Source organism: Fundulus heteroclitus, chromosome 11, assembly GCF_011125445.2.
Source record: "Fundulus heteroclitus isolate FHET01 chromosome 11, MU-UCD_Fhet_4.1, whole genome shotgun sequence".
In the NCBI taxonomy this organism is placed as follows: Eukaryota; Metazoa; Chordata; class Actinopteri; order Cyprinodontiformes; family Fundulidae; genus Fundulus; species Fundulus heteroclitus.
The window spans coordinates 9,275,807-9,296,937 of NC_046371.1; the positions used below are offsets into that span (position 1 = coordinate 9,275,807).

Here is a 21,131-nt window from a genome sequence, read left to right on the forward strand (position 1 = left end):
TGAACATCTCAGATATAGTTCACTCCAGGATGTAATCATTTATAGTTCAATTAGGTTGCCCCAAGTAAATATATGTGCCATATCATCGGGCTTGGCCATAAACTCATCTGATATCCACAATGTAGATAACAAATGGATCAATGCAACGTGACAACCTTTTAAATCCAATAAACCAATTAAACCTTAAAAGTTTAAAGTCCTTTTTTAAAAATAGCTCAGATTTGCAATCTTAGCATGCAGGCTTTGATAAATGGGTCCTTTCAAGATCCAGACATTGATCTAAATCTCAGTCCTGGGATTAGAGATAAAAAGTGATATTAATCCTTGCTGTGTGCCTTATTTAAATAAATCAAAGCTATATTGTGCTTTAAGAGAAAAATGGTGATCAAGCTACTAAATGACCAGTCCCTGTGCCCGTCAATTTAACATGGAATTAAACATGCATATTGGCCTTACTAGTCAATATTCAGGTATTCTGCAATGCTAGTTGAATCAATGTTTCTGTATTGTTACATATCATTGAAAACCATGACGAATTACACAGCTAGGTTGAATCTTTCTTTTTAAGTCTGTATCTTGTTGCAAGTTGGTTTTAGGGTGTGGATATATCAGAAAACTGTTTCCCCATCTGAAAAGAAAGAAAATGAGTAATCAAATCACACCAGGGCTGGTCTCCCTACACTGCGGGCCTCCCAACCATTTCAGGGTCCAGTTTTCTTCACTCTTAATAGTAAGTCACCACCTTGTTTGACATTTAAGTAAAACCAAACCACTGAGGTCAACGTACTACTTATGTATATCTTTGGATTCAAGACCGATAAAGGTCAAACATTTAAAAACAACTTCTAGTTTCTGTCAATAATGCCTTTCTTATAAAACTGGTATTATTTTTTTTATGGATTTTGGGATCCACTTACTGCATGATCGAAGCTTTTTTTTCTTGATATGGAAAATTCCCAAGTTACCTTTAGGTATGAATTAATGTTACTATAGTATTGCAAAATAAATCTTAACAAATGAAGGGTTTATAGTTAAACTTTGCAAACCAGTGTTAATGTCATGCAGTAAATAGTGATGCTGTTAAAATTAGAGGAGTTTACTTTTAGAGAAACCTTAGTCTAAGGAGAAATAACTGAAATACCCTGTAATTATATAATTACTTATCTAAGTGATCATTTAATAAGAGTTTTTAATTTGCTGCAAAGTAAATCAATGAAACAATGTAATGTTTTGTACAAATTCAATCAACCTTCCAAACCTTTGGCCCATAGTATACAAATTAAGTTGCCATTGTCATTATTTGATTAAAGGCTTCAAAACAAGGTAAAAAATAACATTTTTGTATATGGAGATCAAGACTTGTATAGGGAAACTAGAATGATGAATCCCAGTCATGAGTTGATTTCCACTGGACTGACCAACCATGTGTAACTCTCTGCCCACAATTTGGCCCTTAATTGGGTCCTTAACTTTGTCATCCTAAGGAGCAGATGGTCAGACATTTGGTTCATATGTTGAAATCTTCCAGAAGATTAACCGTTTCAGAGAGATAGAATTTTTCACTGCACCATGTCAAATAGACGTTTTCATCATATTGTCCCCTAAGTTTTTACTTACCAACACAAGATCATTTTGGCATATATACAAACAGTGAACTCACCTGACTCATCAGCCTGTCACCTCAGATCATCATCAGGCGGCAAAAGCCAGAAAGCCACCTGAGACTTAAGTCACAACTAAACTAAATGAACCAAACTGAAGTCGAGTCGAACAGCATCTAAAATTTTAACAGAACTCGTCCAAAATATATAAATAAATCTTTTTCTGTCTTGCCTCTCCTGCTCCCTCTTCTCTGTATGCCTTCAAGGCTTCTTCTAATAAATTCTCCAATATTCTAAATAATGCTTTTCATTTTAAAAATATGTTTTTCTTTTCTCTCTCTCTCTCTCTTTCTATTAAAATATTGCTGAACCTGATTTCAAAGACCTAAGTTAAAACTAAAATATTGGCAGCTGCAGAACACAAATGCTCAGCATCTCTGAACACTGAGCAGATAATGGATCCAACAACTGGGACACGCATGAGCTACCGAAATATCTGCGTGCACTGAGATGTTGTTCTGTGATAAAAATTTCACACTTGCATGAGCGGATGATGAGATAACGAGATGCTCATCACAAACAAGAAGTAAAACTGCCTTTACAAACATATCTGGATGTGAATGACCACAATCTACAAAAAAGGGACACAAGTGTGAAACCCAGTAAATTCGATTAGTGAGAAATCCTGTGATGGCGATGCAACACTCAACACAGTTTTCAGAATCAGTTTTATTCATTTAGTTTGTGGACAAAAATAAGGAATTTAGTTTTGTTTCAACTTTGCTCTCAATGAAGACAATTTAAATACAAATATTTCAAAATCAAAAATGACAATTAACATTGCTTGTACATGTATGTATATGTCTATATACAGTGTTTTTACATAAGATGGATGCAAGGTTGCATTAGTGCAAAAATGCATATTATGTTATATGAGAGACACTGTCTCGATTGTGGTTTATGTTTTCAAATAGCGCTTTATAACACCAACTTGAAACAAAAAAATCTAAACAGTTTGTGTCCTGGATGTGTGGGGTCTGCAGAGACTTTAGCTGCCCCTTTCCTGATCCTAGACCGGTACCATTCCAGAATGGAGGGAAGCTGATCCTCTGTGCAGAACTAATTGTTTATTGTAGTTTAGACATGTACTGTTTTGTGGTTGAGCAAAACCACACAGTGATGGATGTGTACAGACAGACTCAATGTAAAACATGAGCAGCAGTTCCTGTGGAAGGCGGTGCTTCTTGAGTTTCTGCAGGATATGCAGTCTCTGGTGGCGCTTCCTCCAAAAAATGCTTATATGTGGAGAGCAACTCAGGTAGCAAAAAAAAAGAAGAAAAATGTCATTCCTGGGGACTGGACACTATCCACAGTAGACACAGTGTTGTTGAGGATGATGCAGGGAGGAACAGTGGGTGGTGTTCTCTGGAAGTCCACTATCATCTCCAAAGTTTTGAGCATTTGTGTACATAGAGAAGAGGAGTGGAGAGAGAACACTCCCTCTCTGGCCGCGAGTGTTTATGGTTCTTATAAGGGAGAAGGGGCTCCCCAGCGTCACCTGCTTCTGTCGGTCAGTCAGCAATGTAATGATCCTGATGACAGGTAGAGGCTGGATCTGTGAGGTGAGTGAGTTTCCGATGTGGGATATTTGGGTTGATGGTTCTGAAGGCCAAGCTGAAGTCTCTAAACAGGATCCTGGTTTTTGTCTTTGAGTGGTTGAGGTGGTGCAAGATGAAATGTGGTCCCAAGATGACTGCATAATCTGCTGAGCTGTTTGCCCAGTATGCATATCTAAAGGAGTCCAGCAGAGGCCCTGTGATGTCCTACAGATGCTTCAACACCAGTCACTCATCCTCCAGTGCCCTAAGTCCTGCCCCAGTGGTGTAATGGATATAGCATTGGCCTCTAGGGCTGTCAAAAATATTCATACATCAAAGCATCAATACTCAAACACTGTGTCCAGTCACAATACTAATTTGGCATGATGAGGCAAACGAAGGAAAACCCAAAGATCTTGACAAGCCTGTGTGCAAACAGTGTTTTAAAGTGGTGGCAACAAAGTCAAGCAGCACAACAAACTTGGCCAAACATCTCAAGGTTCGACATTCTGGCCTCCGTGATGAATTCCGACAGGTTAGTAGGTTAAAGTTGCTGTTCATAATTTCATTTAATACATTAAATGTATTACTGATGTTAGCGTGACTGGTGGTCTGCTACTAGGCATGTGTGGTACTTGGGTCATATATTTAGCATTTATTTGCACACTTTATTAACTAGAATCTGTGATTCTGTCGAGAAAGCATGTTCCATGTCGAGATTGTAAAAGGTGAGTTTTTCATGTTATTATAATATTTTTTTGGTATCTAAAATGGTATTAAGTATTTTCCTGGATACTGAAATTGAGTTTCATATTTTAGTACCGTGACAACCACACTGACCTCAAGCCAGGTAGTGTGGCTGGATCAAGTCCTTCCACACGGATCAAGTTCTACCTGGTGTGCAAGCAGAGTGGCACAGTTGAAGCCTGCTGGGCCCATAACCCAGAGGTTGATGGATTGAAACCACCCTCTGCTGTACAAGCTCTTCCACACTGGATTTAAACCTGTTTATCACCTAACTCAGCATCTTCAGGGGGGTGGTGGCCTAGTAGCTAGAGTAGCACACTTGCATTCTGGGAAGGCTACAAGTAGCTACATTGAATCCCACAGACTGCCACTATTGGTATCAGAGAAATACCTTTAGCACCCAGATTGCTCCCTGGGTGCTGTAGAAAATGCCTACTGGTCCCCAAGGGATGGGTTAAATGCAAAAGACAAGTTTTGTTGAAATGTACAATTGCAATGACAAATTAAGATTTCTACTTCTTTTCAGTAGATATCAGTAGATTTCATGACAGCTAATGTTATGGCTACAGGCCTGTAGTCATTTTACCTTGATGGTTTGCTTCTTGAGGACAAGGGCTTGGTGGAGCATTTGAAGCACAAGAGAACGTCACACAGCTCCGCAGATGTGTTGAAGAAACCAATGTGTTTTAGTCCCTGGTGGGACACTTACTAGGCTGTCTGTAGTTTGGAGCTTCATTTATAAGAGGTTTGCACTGTTAAAATCCCCATGAGCAGTGATGAGAGAGTCTGAGTGTTTTCTCCATGTCTTTTAGCAGCTTAGCCAGCTGTTTTTACCATCTGATGCTCTGTCTCGTGGTGGAATGTAAGCACTAGTAAGAAGGAATGAAGGAAACTCCCTTGGCCTCTTCACAAGCTTTGTAATCTACAATACTTTTCAAAGATCTTGAGGCCACATGAACTCCAGTTCTTGCCTCATTTCTCTGACTTTCCCATAAATATTTCAAAGCATCTTTGATCAAATGTTCAACAGCCTTTCAGAGAGTCAGTAAGACTTATTCTTTGAATTTTGTCTGCTTATCCACGTATATTTTTTCCTCCAGCCCATGTGCTCCTAAAACATGGTGTTTACATAACCTACACCATATCCAGTCTCAAAAAAACTCTCAGTGCTTGTAAAGATGGAAGAGTCTCTCCAGCCATGACCAAAAATGTGATATGGATGGCCTGTGCACAGCTGTCAGAGATGGCTGTGGTTTTATAAACTGTTTATTGGCACTTCAGTCATTATCTGTTTTTCTAAATAATTTATATACAGACATTTTCTTCTCGGAGTAGATAGGAGTTGCTTTATTGGTTTAAAGGCTCCAAAAAAAAAAGAATAAAATAAAAAAAGCCCACCAATAAGGCAAAGATTATGACCACTGACAGATGAAGAGAATAACACTGGCTACCTCTTAAACATTGCGCTCTTTGTGGGTGTAATATAACAAACAGAAAGTGTAAATTTTTAACTGAAATGAGTTAGGGTCTTGTTGATTTGGTTACAACATCTCTAAAACTGCACATCGTGTGGAATGTTCCCAGTCTGCAGTTGTCACTATCCATCAAAATGGTCCAAGAAAGGAAAAGTAGTGAACCAGCGACATGGTTGTGCCTTACCTTTATGCAGGGAGTAGAGAGCGGCTCATGAATTCTGGTGCAACAGGTAAATTAGCATTAATTACCTGGCCGCAGAACATAGCACCAGGATGCATAATGGTCTGAAGGTAAGCCAGTGGAGGCAGTGTGATGCTTTAGACACTTTTCTCCTGGGAAACCTTTGGTATTGGGATAGACTTTAACAGACCATGTACACCCTTTCATGAGAACAGTATTCCCTGACACCTATCTCTTCTTTTAGCAAGATAAAGCTAAATTGGTTAAAGGTGCATAGACACTTTTTTTCTCTCTTTTTTATTATTATTTATATGTCGGTTGCATACAAAGTTTTTTTTTATGAAAGATTACAGTGTCCTACTGGCGAATTAGTTGTTATTTTGGTGTTTCATGCTTTGTTTTTGCTCAATTTGTTATTAAATAAAGCCTTTTGTGTTTATTTACGATATTAACGGAAGTACATTCTGTGCATGCGCAGCAGGGGTTAAAACAAGGAAACGGCTAACAGCTATTAACATCTCCCAGCAAAAAATTGAGAGACATTGAGAAAAGGTCCAAGATCCAGTGAAAAAAAGCTCAAAAAATGGATTCCAAGAGGGAAAAGACTGGAGTGTCTCAGTATATAGTATGAACGAATACAGTATGAACGTTGGTGTTCACTGAAGTGAAGCTAAACCTGCCGATGGTCAGATGTGACCGCAGAGTTGATTGACGCGAGTAAATGTTCTGATATGGTGCCACGTCTGTTTATATTTGTTAATTGTACCCGAGAGGGAATTATTTTTTGGCACAAAAAGGACTATCAAAACATTATCAAGATGGAGGCTTGGTGTATATAACCTTATTTTATCCTGATCAAACAGTTTTTGATCTTTATTATAAGCATTTTACATGGTTATGTACATTTAAGGAATGGTCTGAGGCAAGCAGTTTAAGATGTTTGAAGACATCCAAATTTCACAGAACTCAATCTATTCAAGCATCTTTGAGATGTGCTTGTAATGCATGGAAGCTCTGGGAACACGAAATTCAAGCCAGACAAGTGTTTTGCGTTTTCAAATGTTTATTTTGAAAAGGATGAAGGTAGCAGGGAAGACAGGTAGGCAGGAATGGCTGACCAGACAATGCAGGCAGGGACAGATTTGACCAGAAGCAGCCGACATGTTCCCAGCTTGGGCAGAGCAAGACACATAATCCTCAGGAATATCCTTAACCAAGCGGTGCACACAAGCACTAGTTAAACCAACGAACGAGGGCAGGGCAAGAACAGGTTGAGAGGATCAACAGCCTGAGCGACTAAAAACTGGGGAAAAACACTTGCAGGCAGTGAGAAAAGACGTTCTGACAGACAATGGATGAGTGAGGCAGATATATGACGGGAGAATGACAGGTGAGCTGGGTTGAGTCTGATTAGTTGCAGCAGGTGGAACCAAGTATGGTGCGTGAATAAACGGTGACTGGGAAGGGTGGAGCATGGAGTGGAAAATGATCAGTCCAAATGGTCCCAAACAAAAAGAAAACCTAAATCATGACAGTGCTGCACATCCAAGTCCATTCCTTCAAATTTACAGGACTTACAAAGATCTGTTGCTACTGGAGTTTATGCCTCTAAGGGGGGCTTTTCACCTGAAAAAATGGGGGCACCACATTATCACGCAGATGGTCATGACAATATACTTGGAGCTCTTATGTCTTAGTAGCATGGCGTAGCATTTGTTATGCTTTCATACCTTGAAAACCATTTGTGGACAGTAAAAATAGTTATTCTGAATTTTGTAATTTCTTGTGGGTGTACTTTATTCTTAATTGGGTTTACCCCATGCCCTGAACACCTTGCTGTCTCCAAGTCCTGCAGAGCTCATCCTCAGTATTTTGTTCCTCTTATAACTGCCCTCACTTAATCCTCCAGCAACCATCTACAGTGCTGAATCATCTTAAAGTAAACATCAACCCTACGCTCCTGATCCAGCAAGAAATATTGTTCCTTTCCGAGTCAGGCATATTTACCGTGCTGGGATGCTGTTTCAGAGAGTGGTTGCTTGTTTGGACAGCACTGTCAAACTGACACCAGCGCTAATGGGCTCTTAACAGCTGGCAGGCAACAGCTGCTCTGCAAAGGAAGAAAGGAGGATAAAAAGACTCCAATAGAGCTGCTATGAGGCTGAAATAAAGACTAAGTGGTCCGTTTTGGTCATGCAGATACATGCAGACAACTTGCTCTTGTTTTTTAAGGCTTGTTCTGGTTTACCAATTCTCACAAAAGATCATGAGATTTAATGCTTGGCGTCTAATGAATCTTTGTATCCATCTGGATTTTACAATCTGGACTGCTGCATGTTAACTCCCCCTCTCATTCTGGTTTTCTATCAGGGTCACCGGATCAGAACTGCATCAATCTGCTTGCTTATATGTGAATTTATCTTTTCACTTTGGAGATTTGATAGCAGCACATTACTCTGAAAATAGAAGCAAACTTATAAAAACCATCCATCATCTTTATCCGCTTATCCCTGACCATCTCCAGCAGTCATTGGGTGAGCTTCAGAGTACACCCTGGACAGGTCACCAGTCCATCACAGTGACACATAACAATGTACACTCATATCTTAGAGAGACCAACTAAACTGACAGTCATGTTTTTGGGCTGTGGGAAGAAGCCAGAGTACACAGAGACAACTTACATGTGCATGAGGAGAGCATGCAAACTCCAATCAGAGAGAGCACAGGATCCAGATTCTAACCCAGGTTCTGCTTGACTTAACGGAACGGTGCCAACAACTGCACCACCCTTCAACCACAAACAAACTAGTACAGACAAATACGATAAATTAGTCTAATCATGGCTGAAGTTGGACTGTTGCTTTATATGCAATTAAAAATCTAAACACCATTGTCACAGAGCTATTTGTTTTTTTACTTCTTTTTTTAACAGTGGGAAGAAAGACAGGCCTGCTATCCAAAAAAACATATGGTATGTATTAAGATAATAAGAAAATAATTCTCTCTCACCCACCCCTCATACTCCTGAGCAGGGTGTGTGACCCTTCATCTTTCAAGCTCAGGTCCTCTACCAGAGGCCTGGGAGCTTGAGGGTCCTTCTTAGGATCTTAGCTGTTTCCAAGCACTCTTCTGGACTGAGATGTCTGATGTTTCTCAAGGTATCTGTTGGAGCCACTTCTCCAGAGTGGGAGTTACTGCCCCCAGTGCTCCGATGGCCACTGGCACCACTGTGGTCTTCACCTTCCAGGCTCTTTCTAAGTCTTCCCTGAGCCCTTGGTATTTCTCCAGTTTCTCTTGTTCTTTTTTCCTGATGTTTCCATCACTCAGGATGGCCACATCGATCACAACAGTTGTCCTCTGCTGCTTATCAGTGATCACAATGTCCGGTTGGTTGGCCTTTACCATTTTGTCAGTTTGTTTTTGGAAATCTCACAGGATCTTTGCTCTGTTATTCTCCACCATCTTGGTAGCAATTGCTAGGATTTGGTCATATCGGCCACTTCTGCTATCTGTCGGTGGTACATGCCCACAATGGTTCCTTCAGTTCCTTCTCTTCCAGCTGCCATTGTCTGAGACATTTACTCAGCACTTCATCTCTTGGGGCCATCTTCTTGAGACATATATATATATATATATATATATATATATATATATATATATAAACTTTGATGTTTAAAACACTAACTGGGGCCTTTAGAGAAGGGTCCCTCAGAGTTTTTGAAGTATGTATATATAAATATCAGTACCTGCTTGATACTTTCCTTATTAATTACTGTTCAAGCAGCAAGGACAGACTTAAATAATGATAATTTGAAATCTTTTGCATACTTTAAGTAATTTCCCCCTGGGATCATTAAAGTATGGCTGAGTCTAAGTCTGAGTATTTTCATGTACTTAGGGTTAGAGTTGGATCGTTTCCAAATTTTGCAAAGATCATATATTGAGTATGCCCATTATAAGTCTAAAACTGAAAGTTAGCATATTTTCTTTTAATTATGGCTGTATAGCTGTTTAGTATCATACATTTTTTATTAATATTGTATTTTTATTGTACTTAATATCATCGTCAAAATTACAATTTCTTGGAGTGTCTTCATATTTAATTATTTTTTAGATTATATACTCGGGTGTTTGGGATAAGAGACACCAGCAGTTTGCCATTATTTTATGTGAGGCAAGTTTACCACATGCTCTGCACAAAGTGCTTTTTCAAAACAATTTTGAAGAAAGAAAATATGCATCACCTACTGGTAGATAACAGCATCTGGCAAATAATGTATTCTCTGCATGATGGCACACATTTCTTGTTCTACCAGCTCTTTGCATTTTATTTCCATCTTTAGAAGTTGTTCTATTGTCCTCTCCACTGTATAATTCCTTAATGCTAAGATCTGGATACAATCTGCGGATAAATCCTAATGAACAACCAAATACTTCAATATGAAGTTGCAAAGGTTTATCCAAAAGTTGCTTAGTTTACAGCAATCAGACAAAGGGTTACAACATGAAATCTATCAAGCCACAAGCAAACTAATTAGTGGTTTAACCCCCACAGAGCAAAACCTTTCATGCTCATGGAAATTAGGAAGGGGGATTCCATGCTGAGTGCTTTGTTGCTTATTTTTCATTTTAGCTTTAGCTTGATGTAAAGTTTGTGTGAACCAGTGAGTACTTTACCAGGTTGAGAATGTAGTTCAGTCGTTCCAGCTCACAGTTAATGATGACCTGAAAGTCCTTCTTGTAGTCAAGGTCAGCCAATAGCTTAACAAAGGTCCCTTCTGTCATTGTGTCCAAGTTAACGGAGGTGACCTGCCAACTGCGCTCTGCTGCAGTGTCCAGGATCCTCTGCAGCACCGTCAGACCTGAAAATGACAAAATGAAATTTAAATCATTCCATTCACAAATGAGTAAAAGTGTTCAAAGAACTGTTATACCCTGAACATATTTCTGTTTGAAACCTAACACCTTATTGAATATGTACCAAGGTACATTTTGTAAAACTGCAAAACACTAATGGTGCGCTCACACCGAATGCGGTGTCTGCAAAGCTGCATCACTCGGTGTCGACCGCTGTGCATTTTGCGTGCACAAACGGTGACATTGGGTTCACTGCGTCATCAGATAGGAGACACATCTAACCGCCTGTCTATTCAACTCAACAGGGCGGTCCGGCATTTAACCAAGTGAGTTGTGGTGCTGCATTTAATGAGGGAAGTCGAACAATGGCACCGGCCTCCCTGCGGGTCTGAAAGATCCTGCAGATGCTCCCAGTTTCGGGGCGTCTAGGAGCTATGGCTGAATCATGATTACTTCCCGCAACGTCAAGGATCAAGAACTGTTATCCTGCTTCGGGGAGGGATCATCTGTACCACAGAGGTAAGGACCAGCAGGAGATTAAAGATGCAGCGGCTGGCCAGTATGGAGCTCAGAAAGAAGAACCAGGAGAGCAAGAGGCCGACAGACAGTTCTGGAGCTTCAAGAGGATGACAAATGATAAATTAAACAGTATGTTTAAGGGCTAAATTAATTTTTTTTTTCCAAAGCCACCTACAAACCTCCAAATAACATTCCATACTTTATAATTTTTCTATCTCCTATTTTGATTAAAAAACTTTGCCTTCAGTGCGCTCCTTCGCCTTGTGTCACAACAACCTGTCCCTGATATGTTGCCACGACGTGATTTGGCAGAAAAGTTCAGGTTTTTGAACCCTGCAAAGTGTACTATTTTAACCTCTTATCTCACAGCAGGCCGCTTCACCGCTCCTGACTGCGCAATTTGCATAAGGATAATATGTAAATCCACCGTCTCAACCACGTTTGATGTGAACGCACCATGAAACCTCATGTCATTCGTAGGAAAATATCCCTTTCTTGTTACCTTTACATTCTCAACAAATAAATTAGCTCTGGTGTATTCCAGGATTGAGTCTTTGGTCCCATGCTTCTGTGCTACTCTCGAAATGCATGCTAGTCTTAGTCAGTCTGTTTCAGAACCACATTAATATTTCTAAGCAGATGATATCCAGCTCTCCCGAGAAAGCCTACTTATGTCAGAAGTTTTGTAATCTCCATCAGTCTTTCTTAATATCAGTACTTTTGTTTGAGCTTGAAATTTTTACCTCAGGCTTACCTAGTCTTGGCAGTCCATTTGATTTTCTCATGAGCAAGAGACGTTCAAAGCGATTGATCAATCTTGTTCATTTTATTATGCTCATTAACACAACTAACCCATTGTACTTCAGAAAACCAACCAGGTAATAAGGCCATACCTTCTCAGATTGTTTTATTTTGGCTCTGTTTTGATATTATAATTAAATTATGTTCATGCAGCTTTGGCATGGATCTGAGGAGTAAAAATAAAACCTGTACTGATGGCATATCTCTATTAATTCATTTTCTTCTGCTCTATCTTTCTTTATCTGAGATTGGGCTGCCAGGCTTGAAGTCCCAGGAGCAAACATTTGAAATCCTCTTCTCAGTGACATTGTTTAGCTCATTCTGGGAGGTCCCAAGGTTTTGCTAGAAACTACGGTCCCTCCTTTGTGTTCAGGTTTATGCTCACGGTACCCTCTCAGTAGGATATGGCCAAATAACATAAAGAGAAGGGCAAATGAAACTCATATGAAATTAAGATTACTTAAATTTACTTATTTCAATGTGGAGCAGCATTAGCTTAAGAACCCCTTCCTTCGTATCCGTGCTCTTGGTTTTAAGTCATGATTGATGGCTCATGGCTATAGGTAAGGGTTGCAACATAGACAGAATGGCAAAGCAGTAGTTTTTGTTTTCTTTCTTAGTATGAACTCTGTCTTTGACTGAACAAAACAGAGCAGCACAAATATTACTCCACAATAAAAATCCCATTCTGTTTGTCCAAAAAAATGGGAATTATAAAAAAGCTGCTTCTTGATGTTGAAATGAAACACACACAAGACATTAGCAGAGAGTTTTCTTACTCATTGACTTTCAGATGTAAAGGTTTGACATTTTTGTTGCCTTCATATTTAACCATGTTGGGAGCTCTCTTCCTGACTCATACATTTTACCTTGCATTCCAGGTCTTTTTTCCTCAGAGATATCAAACATACTGTTTCACTGAGGGCTCTTAATGTGAGACGCTGAGCAGGCAACGGCTCATCAAACCGAATCCTGAGCAGTTTCCCTTTTTTTTTTTTTTATATATAAAAGGAGTTTGACTTGTGATATTTGCCGTGTGCCTCAGGCTGGACCTGACCCTGAATGAAATTTTAGAAGGCAGCTTCTTCACACTGGGAGACAGCAGACGTGCAAAGGTTTTATTTTCATTTAGGAAGTCAGCTCTGAAATATAAAAAGTAGTGACAAACTGTCTTAAACAAAATTCATCAGATACAATTTTTTTTCAGTCAGGGGAGAATGAAAAACATTGTTTTAATCAGTGGAGGATAGAAAAACCTTTGGGCCCTTATAATGAATCTTGCGCAAAAAAAAAAAGAAATGCAAGTAAAAAGTTATATCAGCTAAACAATAATTATTCATGCTTTTTTGACGTATGTAGAACTGAAGGTAAGCTGGAGCAGGACAAAGTTGGAGGACAAGGTCTAGCATGCAGACGACAACTGATAGAGATGCAAAACTAGTAATATTACTCCTGTTTGGTTTGCTTTATGTGCAAAACTGTATAATAAACTAGTGTAGACATTTTATATTGACCAGTGTATTACATAAGCACATACAGTATTTTTTATCAAATATAATCTGTAGCCCCAATGTATTCAACAATGTGTGAGGAACGATTCCATTCTGATATTTAGAACATAGATAAATGTCCCTGCCGCTCTTAGAAAAATACTTTAATAAAATTCAGTCAGTGATGTAATCAGAGCACATTGGTCAATAATTGTGAGGGAAAAGAGACATTTTTTAGTTTTTTGCCCTATGTCCCACTGTGATGAGATGTTTGGAACTATTGAGGAACAATGAACCACATGACTGGATGTCGGCGAGTTCAAAGTGTGTCATAACTCTCTCTATATGGCGCTAACTGCAGTCTGACGTCTGTAGACTCATACAACGTTGTTGGTGGTCGGCTCTCCCTAGTGGTCTGGAGTACTTAGGTTTTGCGGAGCTAGTTTGCAGCTTTTCTTAACTTGCTATTGTTTTTATTACTCGCAGCATTTTGCCTTTGCATGCGTTGTGTGTGTTTGTGTATCCGCATGGTTTTGTTTGCGGCATGTTTGCACTTTGTGTATCTAATTTGTGCGATTGCAGCATTTCTCTTTTGCTGCATTTTTTCATTGCGTGTGTTTTGTGTTTGAAGTACTTTTTATGTTTGCAGCGCATTTATGTACTTGCAGTGCAGTTGCACCTCTCGGCCACCATACAGGATATTTCTAAAAACATTTCAAATTTAATGACGAAATATAACTCCAAGCTCAGAAACTAATCTTAAATCAACAAAGTGCACACAGCAGATTGCTTTGGTAAATTTTCTGCTAAACAAATTTCCAAAGACAAAGAAAATACTGCATCAGACAGCAATATATATACATATATTTTTTACAGTTTTATGAGATTTACTGTTAGGAAAGAATCTCTCTTGAGTTTTAGCTAATCAGATTTAAAATCAGAGGATTTTAGCACCACATACCGTTGGATCAACAAACGTTAGTAAAAACAAGATGCTCTAAATGACTGCAGGATGTTCTAGATGAAAAGTTTCATCACCAAGTGATCTGACTCCAAGGTTTTACCAGCTGAATGTAATGATTAGTCTGGAAAGAGAAAAAAAATTGCCTATTTTCCCAAAAGGCAGCTGCTCATTACTGTCCATAAATTGACAACTGGGGCTTCTTCCAGCCTTCCAAGTGTTAATGATAATGCACAACGTTCAATTAGAGAGACAGCCAAGAAAGAAAACAACTGAGACAGTGGGAGCATCAGCTCCACCACAAGGACCACAAAAATGAGACAGAGCATATAAATAAACACTTCACACACAGAGAAACTTAAAAAAGGGCTTCAACTACGCAGTTAATCAACATCTAGATGCTAAATAGTTTCAAATTCTTCTTCTTATTTCAATAAATGTGATGGGAAAGAAAAGAGGAATAAAAATGTAAGAAAAAGGACTGTGGAAAAAAGAATAAAGTAGGAAGGATGAATTAAGGAGTAAGGGTAAGAATCCAAAGAAAATATAAAAAAAAAAAACATTTTAAAACGTTTTCAAATAAAACTAAAAATAAACGTGAACTAAATGCCTCTGTCACACGTTTTTGTAATTACCCTGTGTTCCTTTGGATTAGGAAGACACAGCACCATATGAGAACTGGCATTACGTGGCACCTAATCATACACACCTTAATCACCAGATTGCAACATAATTTTCGACATTTCATTCCACAGATCCCACATGCATGTACATCTCTCAAAAATGACACAGCAATATCACTTAATCCCATTCTTCGTTATGCTGCCTCCACAGATGCCTCACCTTGGCATGACAGATGCTTGAAACTGAAAGTAATACTGAGGCTTGACCTAATTTCTGGCTTGACTAGTTGGAGGGCGCTCACAAAAAATTTAAATTCAATTTCTGGATGGCTGGTTGTATCATAAAGGTGAAAAAGAAAATTGAAATAAAAAGTGACACCAAAGCCAAAGTAAATTACTATTTGTTGATACAGTTATACAATATGAACTCCACACCCTTGATCCCAATACACACAAACTATTCGTAATGGTAGTGCATCACGAGCAACACATTGGGCAGGACAGGACTTCATGTTCAACAAAATCTCTATTTCCTCATGTTTAGACCTACATACAGCAATTCAATCTGAAAAACTCACACAGAAAGAAAAGGCAATTAGAAGAATTTTATTGATACAATATTTTAAGAGTTTGGCGCTCAGACCTCGGCAGGAAAAAATTCACGCTGAATTATACTTCAATATGCATAAGCAGGCATATGAGAATAGGGATGTTTCCCCCCAGGCCTGAAACTGGTGGTGAAGTGGAGATAAATAAAGTTTGTTCAGTCCATATGATGATCTGTTTGACCTAGATGTCCAACTTGATAAACACAGGTTTGCATGAACTGTCCATGAAGAGCAAGCATGAAGCGACTGTGGAGAGGAAAAACTCCCCTTTGGGAATAAACCACTGGCAGAACCAGGCTCAACATGGCGGTCTTCTGCCGGACCGTTTTAGGGAGTGACGGGGAATTCCGTAAGAGTCCGGGAGGAATTACACTCTGATAGGGACGAGGTTGAAGGAGGACCGTAGGAAAGCCAGGCGGAGCTTGCTACGATGGTGGAGAAGGGGATGGAGGTGGGTTGAATCCGGTCATCAGAGTCCAAACCAGACATGCGCAGCCACTGCTTGCTCGCTGAGCAGAAGGCCGAGACGAGGATGTGGAGTTCTTTTAAGATGAACCCAGGATGCTGATTGGCTTCGAGGAGGAGCATTTCAAAACTGATTGGCTTGCGTTGGAGGCGGATGAGTCTCTGATAGATGGAGGTAGGCAATAAAGTTTCTTCAATCTGAATTTTCGCTTAAGCTCCATCACACGTTTATCAGTACACAACCATATGGAAAGATAGGAAACAGTGTGACAGAATCTTGGAGGAAATAGGAAGAATAAAGAAAATTTTAATCATCACATTTTGAAATTTGAAAAAAGTACAATGTTGGGACCATAAAAGTTCCTTCATAGCCGGTCGGCAACGTAACACAGTTCATAAAGAAACCATTTATGTCTGACCTCCTCTTATTTAATTTCTGTCAGCTTGTTTCCATCTCAGCCGTCTCCTGCAGACATTAAGCTTGATAACAACACACAAAATGTCTGATGGATTTCTCTGTGAACTGTTTGGTTAAACACGAAGGGAAAATAATTTAATTTTTAAACCTGAACAGCAAAGGAAGAAAAACTGCGCTGCTTTGACTGTTTGCTGGTGCGTAAATGTGTGTGTAACAGAGTGTGTGAGTATGTACATGTTGTGTGCGTGAAGGTGTGTTAGACCAGCGATGCAGCAGTAGTTACGTACATCAACCACACAGAGGGGGGAAGAAAAAAACGATTCATGTTCAATTACCCGCGGTTTGTTCATTCGGGTCGATGCTTCCTGCTATCCACTTTATTCCTCAGCTGCTGTCCTTTTCTGGTCTTATTTTTTTAACAAAATACAATTTTTCTGGTTGTTGGTTTTCCAGGACTCTCTGCTGCATTGTTAAAATCGACAAAACAAGGGATGAAATGCCTTGCTCAAAGACACCATAATCCAGCCAGCAAGACATGAATGAAGCAAATATCGTGCAGACAGTGAACACGTAAAAGCTCTTTCAGTTCTCTGGACAGTTTTAAAATTAGGAAAAAAAGAGGTCAATATGGGCAAAGGAAATAAAGAAGAGAAAGAGGAAGAATATATTGTCGTCATTCAGATTCAGTGTTTAATCTATGAAAGGGCTTTTCAGACAGTAAGGAGGATTATACAAAGAAGGTTAAAATATTAAATGAAATTATATTTACAGGCTACAAAATAAATATTAGACTAAAATGACAAATGACATCTCTAAACAGACTTTTTTTTTCTTCATAGTAGGTACATCTGGTCTGGCGTTCTGTTATTTGTGACATCATCCAGAGAAGACAGATCACCCGCTACTACCATCTAATGTAGAACAGATTACTGGATCAATGTTAGCTTCTGTGCTTATTTGTCTCTCTTGTTGTGTCTCTGTTCTGTCTTCTGTAACCCCCAGTCGGTCGAGGCAGATGACCGTTCATACTGAGTCCGGTTCTGCTGGAGGTTTTTTCTTCCCGCTCTGCTTGCTCAGTATGAGGCACGGACAGCGGAACCGGTAGGGCTGGTAGGGTCGTGGCCCTACCTACTTTTGATGATCAAACATGTAAAATAATATATATAAATAAAATTAAATTATTCAATAGCTATTTTTTCAAATGCACAGTAGTCTATGGCAGCAGCATCATTCTCCAATGAGAAAGCAATAAATCATCCCATCTAAAAATGTATTGGCTGATTGTGTCATGTGATGTAAACAAAAGTTTTCCCACATAATTGCAAGCCACCTCTGCGCTGCTTATGACCGCCGCTACTTCGTTAGCTTAGATTAGCTTTGTTAGCTGTGTCCACTGCAAGTGCTGAGAGGTGTTTCTTGTCCCTCCGTTGTATCAAGACCTATCTGAGATCAACAATGACCCAGAAAAGACTAAATAGCTTGATGTGCGCCCGCACACACAGGGATCTTTTTACCACAGTGGATGCTTTGAGGATAGCCAGGGACTTCATTCCAGCATAATGACAGACATAGACACTTTTTCGGGAATATTTAGAGCAGGGGTGAGTTTGACTTTTCTTTTTAATGTATTTTTATTCTGTAAGTATTGTTAGCTGTAATATAATGATTGTAAGTGGAAATAAATCCGGGGCGTGTGTGCTGGAACGTCAGAAAAAAAGTTAAATAAAAATTTGGTGCCGATTTTAATTATAACATGGCAGACACATTTATCATGCTCAGGGACCACAGCCTATGAGAAAGCAATAAATTCTGTTGTCTAAAAATGGATTGGCTTGTCTTGTGTCATGTGATGCAAATCAGTTGCGTGATCAAGGGGATGCTGGTGTTTTATGTGTATGCAGGCGCGTGCGTATGTGATGGGTTGTGGTATTGTGAGTATTGCCTGATGGGCCCGACCAATTTGAAATGCGTTCCGCGGTCCATGGTATGAGGGATTGCTGCAAAGCCATGGACAATGCAGACGACTCTTCCTGTGGCTCTACGCTTCTCCAGGAGTGAATGCTGCTTGTCGGGACTTTGAAGCAATCAACTGGTTCCCTTATATAGGAAATGTTTGACCAATCTGTATAATATGATTGATTTTGACTTTGTAAAATGCCTCGAGATGACATGTCTCATGAATTGGCGCTATATAAATAAAATTGAATTGAATTGAATTGTACCAAAGATTAAACATGTTTCTGGTGAAAGGATAAAATATTAGAAACCATCATGGTCCTTAGAACTTTGCTTTTATTTTTGATTTGTTCTCTACTATAGGTTCTTGAGGTTTTCTTCAGATTTAGTCTTAGTCCTGAGTTCTAAGACTCAGAATTGGGATTTCTGTTGTGGAAACAGTAATTGTTTCTATTAATAATTAGAAATAAGCTAAGTATATTCTTGGGGATGTTTTATCAAAAGCAATTCCGTCCAACCTTTTCAAAGCTACAAATAGAATACATTCTTTTGTTTCATTGTTTCACTTGAACAAGTTTTATCACTAAAAATTCAAATCTTGATTGTTTATATTCATAAAACTAAAGCTTGAGGTCTCTGGTCTGACCTTTCTGACACTACAGCTAAATCAGAAAGCAGCATAGTAAGGGAAGAAAGCACAGTAGAGGCGGTGTGTGTGCCTGTGTGTTTTAGTGTAATTGTGTGTGTGTGTGTGTGTGTGTGTGTGTGTGTGTGTGTGTTTGACTGTGAACTGTCCAAGACAGCACTTGCAGCCATTAGTCTTTGATAGTGATGCAACTTTATCAGGCAGTCCCGTAGCGCTCCGTTCAGGTCACAGATGTCACAGAGCGTCTTGATTACACAACATCCAGGAGAAATTAAGATTGCAGGGGAGCCAGTTTGGATTATAGCATTTGTTTTGGGAAAGCACACTCTTGTTTTTCTGTCTGCCTTTAAACTCTCACTGGTTCATCTCAATTGTGATTCCAAAATTGTGGTCATTTTCCCAGAGTCCAGCTTCCTCCAAGATCGTTCCCATTCTGCCTGAATGGGAACGATCTGACCTGCTGACCTGCTGTTCTGGTTACATAGAATTTCAGTCTGAGTGCTGGTAGCAGCCATATCCTTCACATAGTTCAGGCAGCCTTGACATGGGCCGAAACACCTGCAGACGTTTTCAGAATTTCTCGATACCCCAGGTAGCAGAAATCCTGTTATCATAAATCCAATTTTGAACACATTTTCAACATCCTCGTCTGACAAAATGAGAAAACACACGACCCTCCTCCCACCATGTGTCCAGCTGCACATGTCCCGTAGGGCTCCCTTTCGCCCAGTCTTCTTGTTGAGAAAATGTGATCAATTGTGGTAATAGTCCAGCTGACCAGATCCATAATTTACAGTTTGTAAGGTATGTAAAAAGAGGCTCTAAAAAGATTGATAGAAACAGGTAGGGAAACGGGGGAGGGAGAGGGAAAAGGGGAGGAGAGAAGAGAAAAGTGTCTGCTTTCACGGAGAAGCAGGAAGAAATTAAGAGTTGTTTGCCTTGCTCCAATTTCCTGGCCTTACTTTAATCAACTTATTGATTCCTTCCAAGTTTTTCTGTTAATAATCTACTCCTAATTAACTGTTTTCCCCTCAACAAAGTCTGTTTAGTGTTGAAATTGTTCCTGCTACCTCTTTTGAGAAATAGAAGACCAACGTAATGTGGATGTAAAGGCGATTTGTCGGGATGGATACTTTAAATTCCTTCTTAAGAAGTTAGCATGGTAGAGGGATGGATAGACAGATGGGCAAGTGGATGTACAATTTCTAAATAGATGGATTTTGTTTTAGGATGGATAACTTGTTTTATCGGAAACATTTAAAAAAACAGCTAACATGGGGAGCAGAGTTTTTCACGTTCCGCGCCCACACTCTGGAATTCTCTCCCCCCTGACATCTGCAATACCGAGTCTTTACCCGTGTTCAAATCAAAACTCAAAACCCACATGTTCAAGATTGCCTTTTCATTATGATTTTATATTACTTTCCTCTGTGTAATTTGTGTTGTTTCTTTTAATTATGACGACTGCTTTTACCATTTATTGTTTTTACATGGACAGTGACCTTGAGTGTTTTGAAAGGCGATTGAAATAAAATGTATTATTAGGCGCCTGCCATAGCATTTGCAATGAGGAGGCAGTGCTGTGCGAAGCACAGCACTGCCTCCCATGCAAATGCATGGAGGCACCTATTACTATGCACCTCTAAACGCGTCTCTATCTTATTAATATTCTTAATTGTTTGACGCTTAATGCGGCCCGAACCGTAGCGTGCACCCCCACAATATAGGTATCAGAACGTGCGGTTCGGTCGGGAATAGTGTGCTACTACTTTTATTGGGGTTTCGAGTTACCATGGAAACAAAATTAGCGAAAAACTAACCCCCAAAAATCCAATAATAATCAATGGAGTCGGGTAGAAAGAAAGCCTCAAAAAAGCCTCCAAATGACCATTTTCAAAGCTGTACTGTGTCGCCATGCTTTCACCTATGAACACCGTTTAACTTCCAGTTTGTAGATATATCTGTGACCTACTCAGAAGTGAAAACGGGATGTGGATATCTTTTATCGTCTCTTCACAGTTACTCCTCAAAGCTCATGTCCAAAAATCAGCGAAATCATCGTTTACAATGAAAGTCAATGACGGAATTCTCCAACCGCTAGAGTGGCCCACTCTAGCTTTTTTAAAGATTTCAAAACTCCAAACAACTTGAGCCTACTCGCTCAATTTTCACTCTATGTAGACAA

General features: G+C 39.5%; 1 protein-coding gene across 5 annotated transcripts in view; it reads right to left on the reverse strand.

Annotated features, from left to right (window-relative positions):
• gria1b (glutamate receptor, ionotropic, AMPA 1b) overlaps positions 1 to 21,131 on the reverse strand; it is a 126,242-nt gene that overhangs the window by 56,097 nt on the left and 49,014 nt on the right. For all 5 annotated transcript variants that reach the window (XR_004931898.1, XM_036142811.1, XM_036142812.1 and 2 more), the window contains exon 4: positions 10,280 to 10,464. Coding sequence is in view for 4 of the 5 variants with exons in the window: in XM_036142811.1 (XP_035998704.1) it covers positions 10,280 to 10,464 (185 nt within the window). In the remaining variant the exon portion in view is untranslated. The remainder of the gene's footprint in view (positions 1 to 10,279; positions 10,465 to 21,131) is intronic.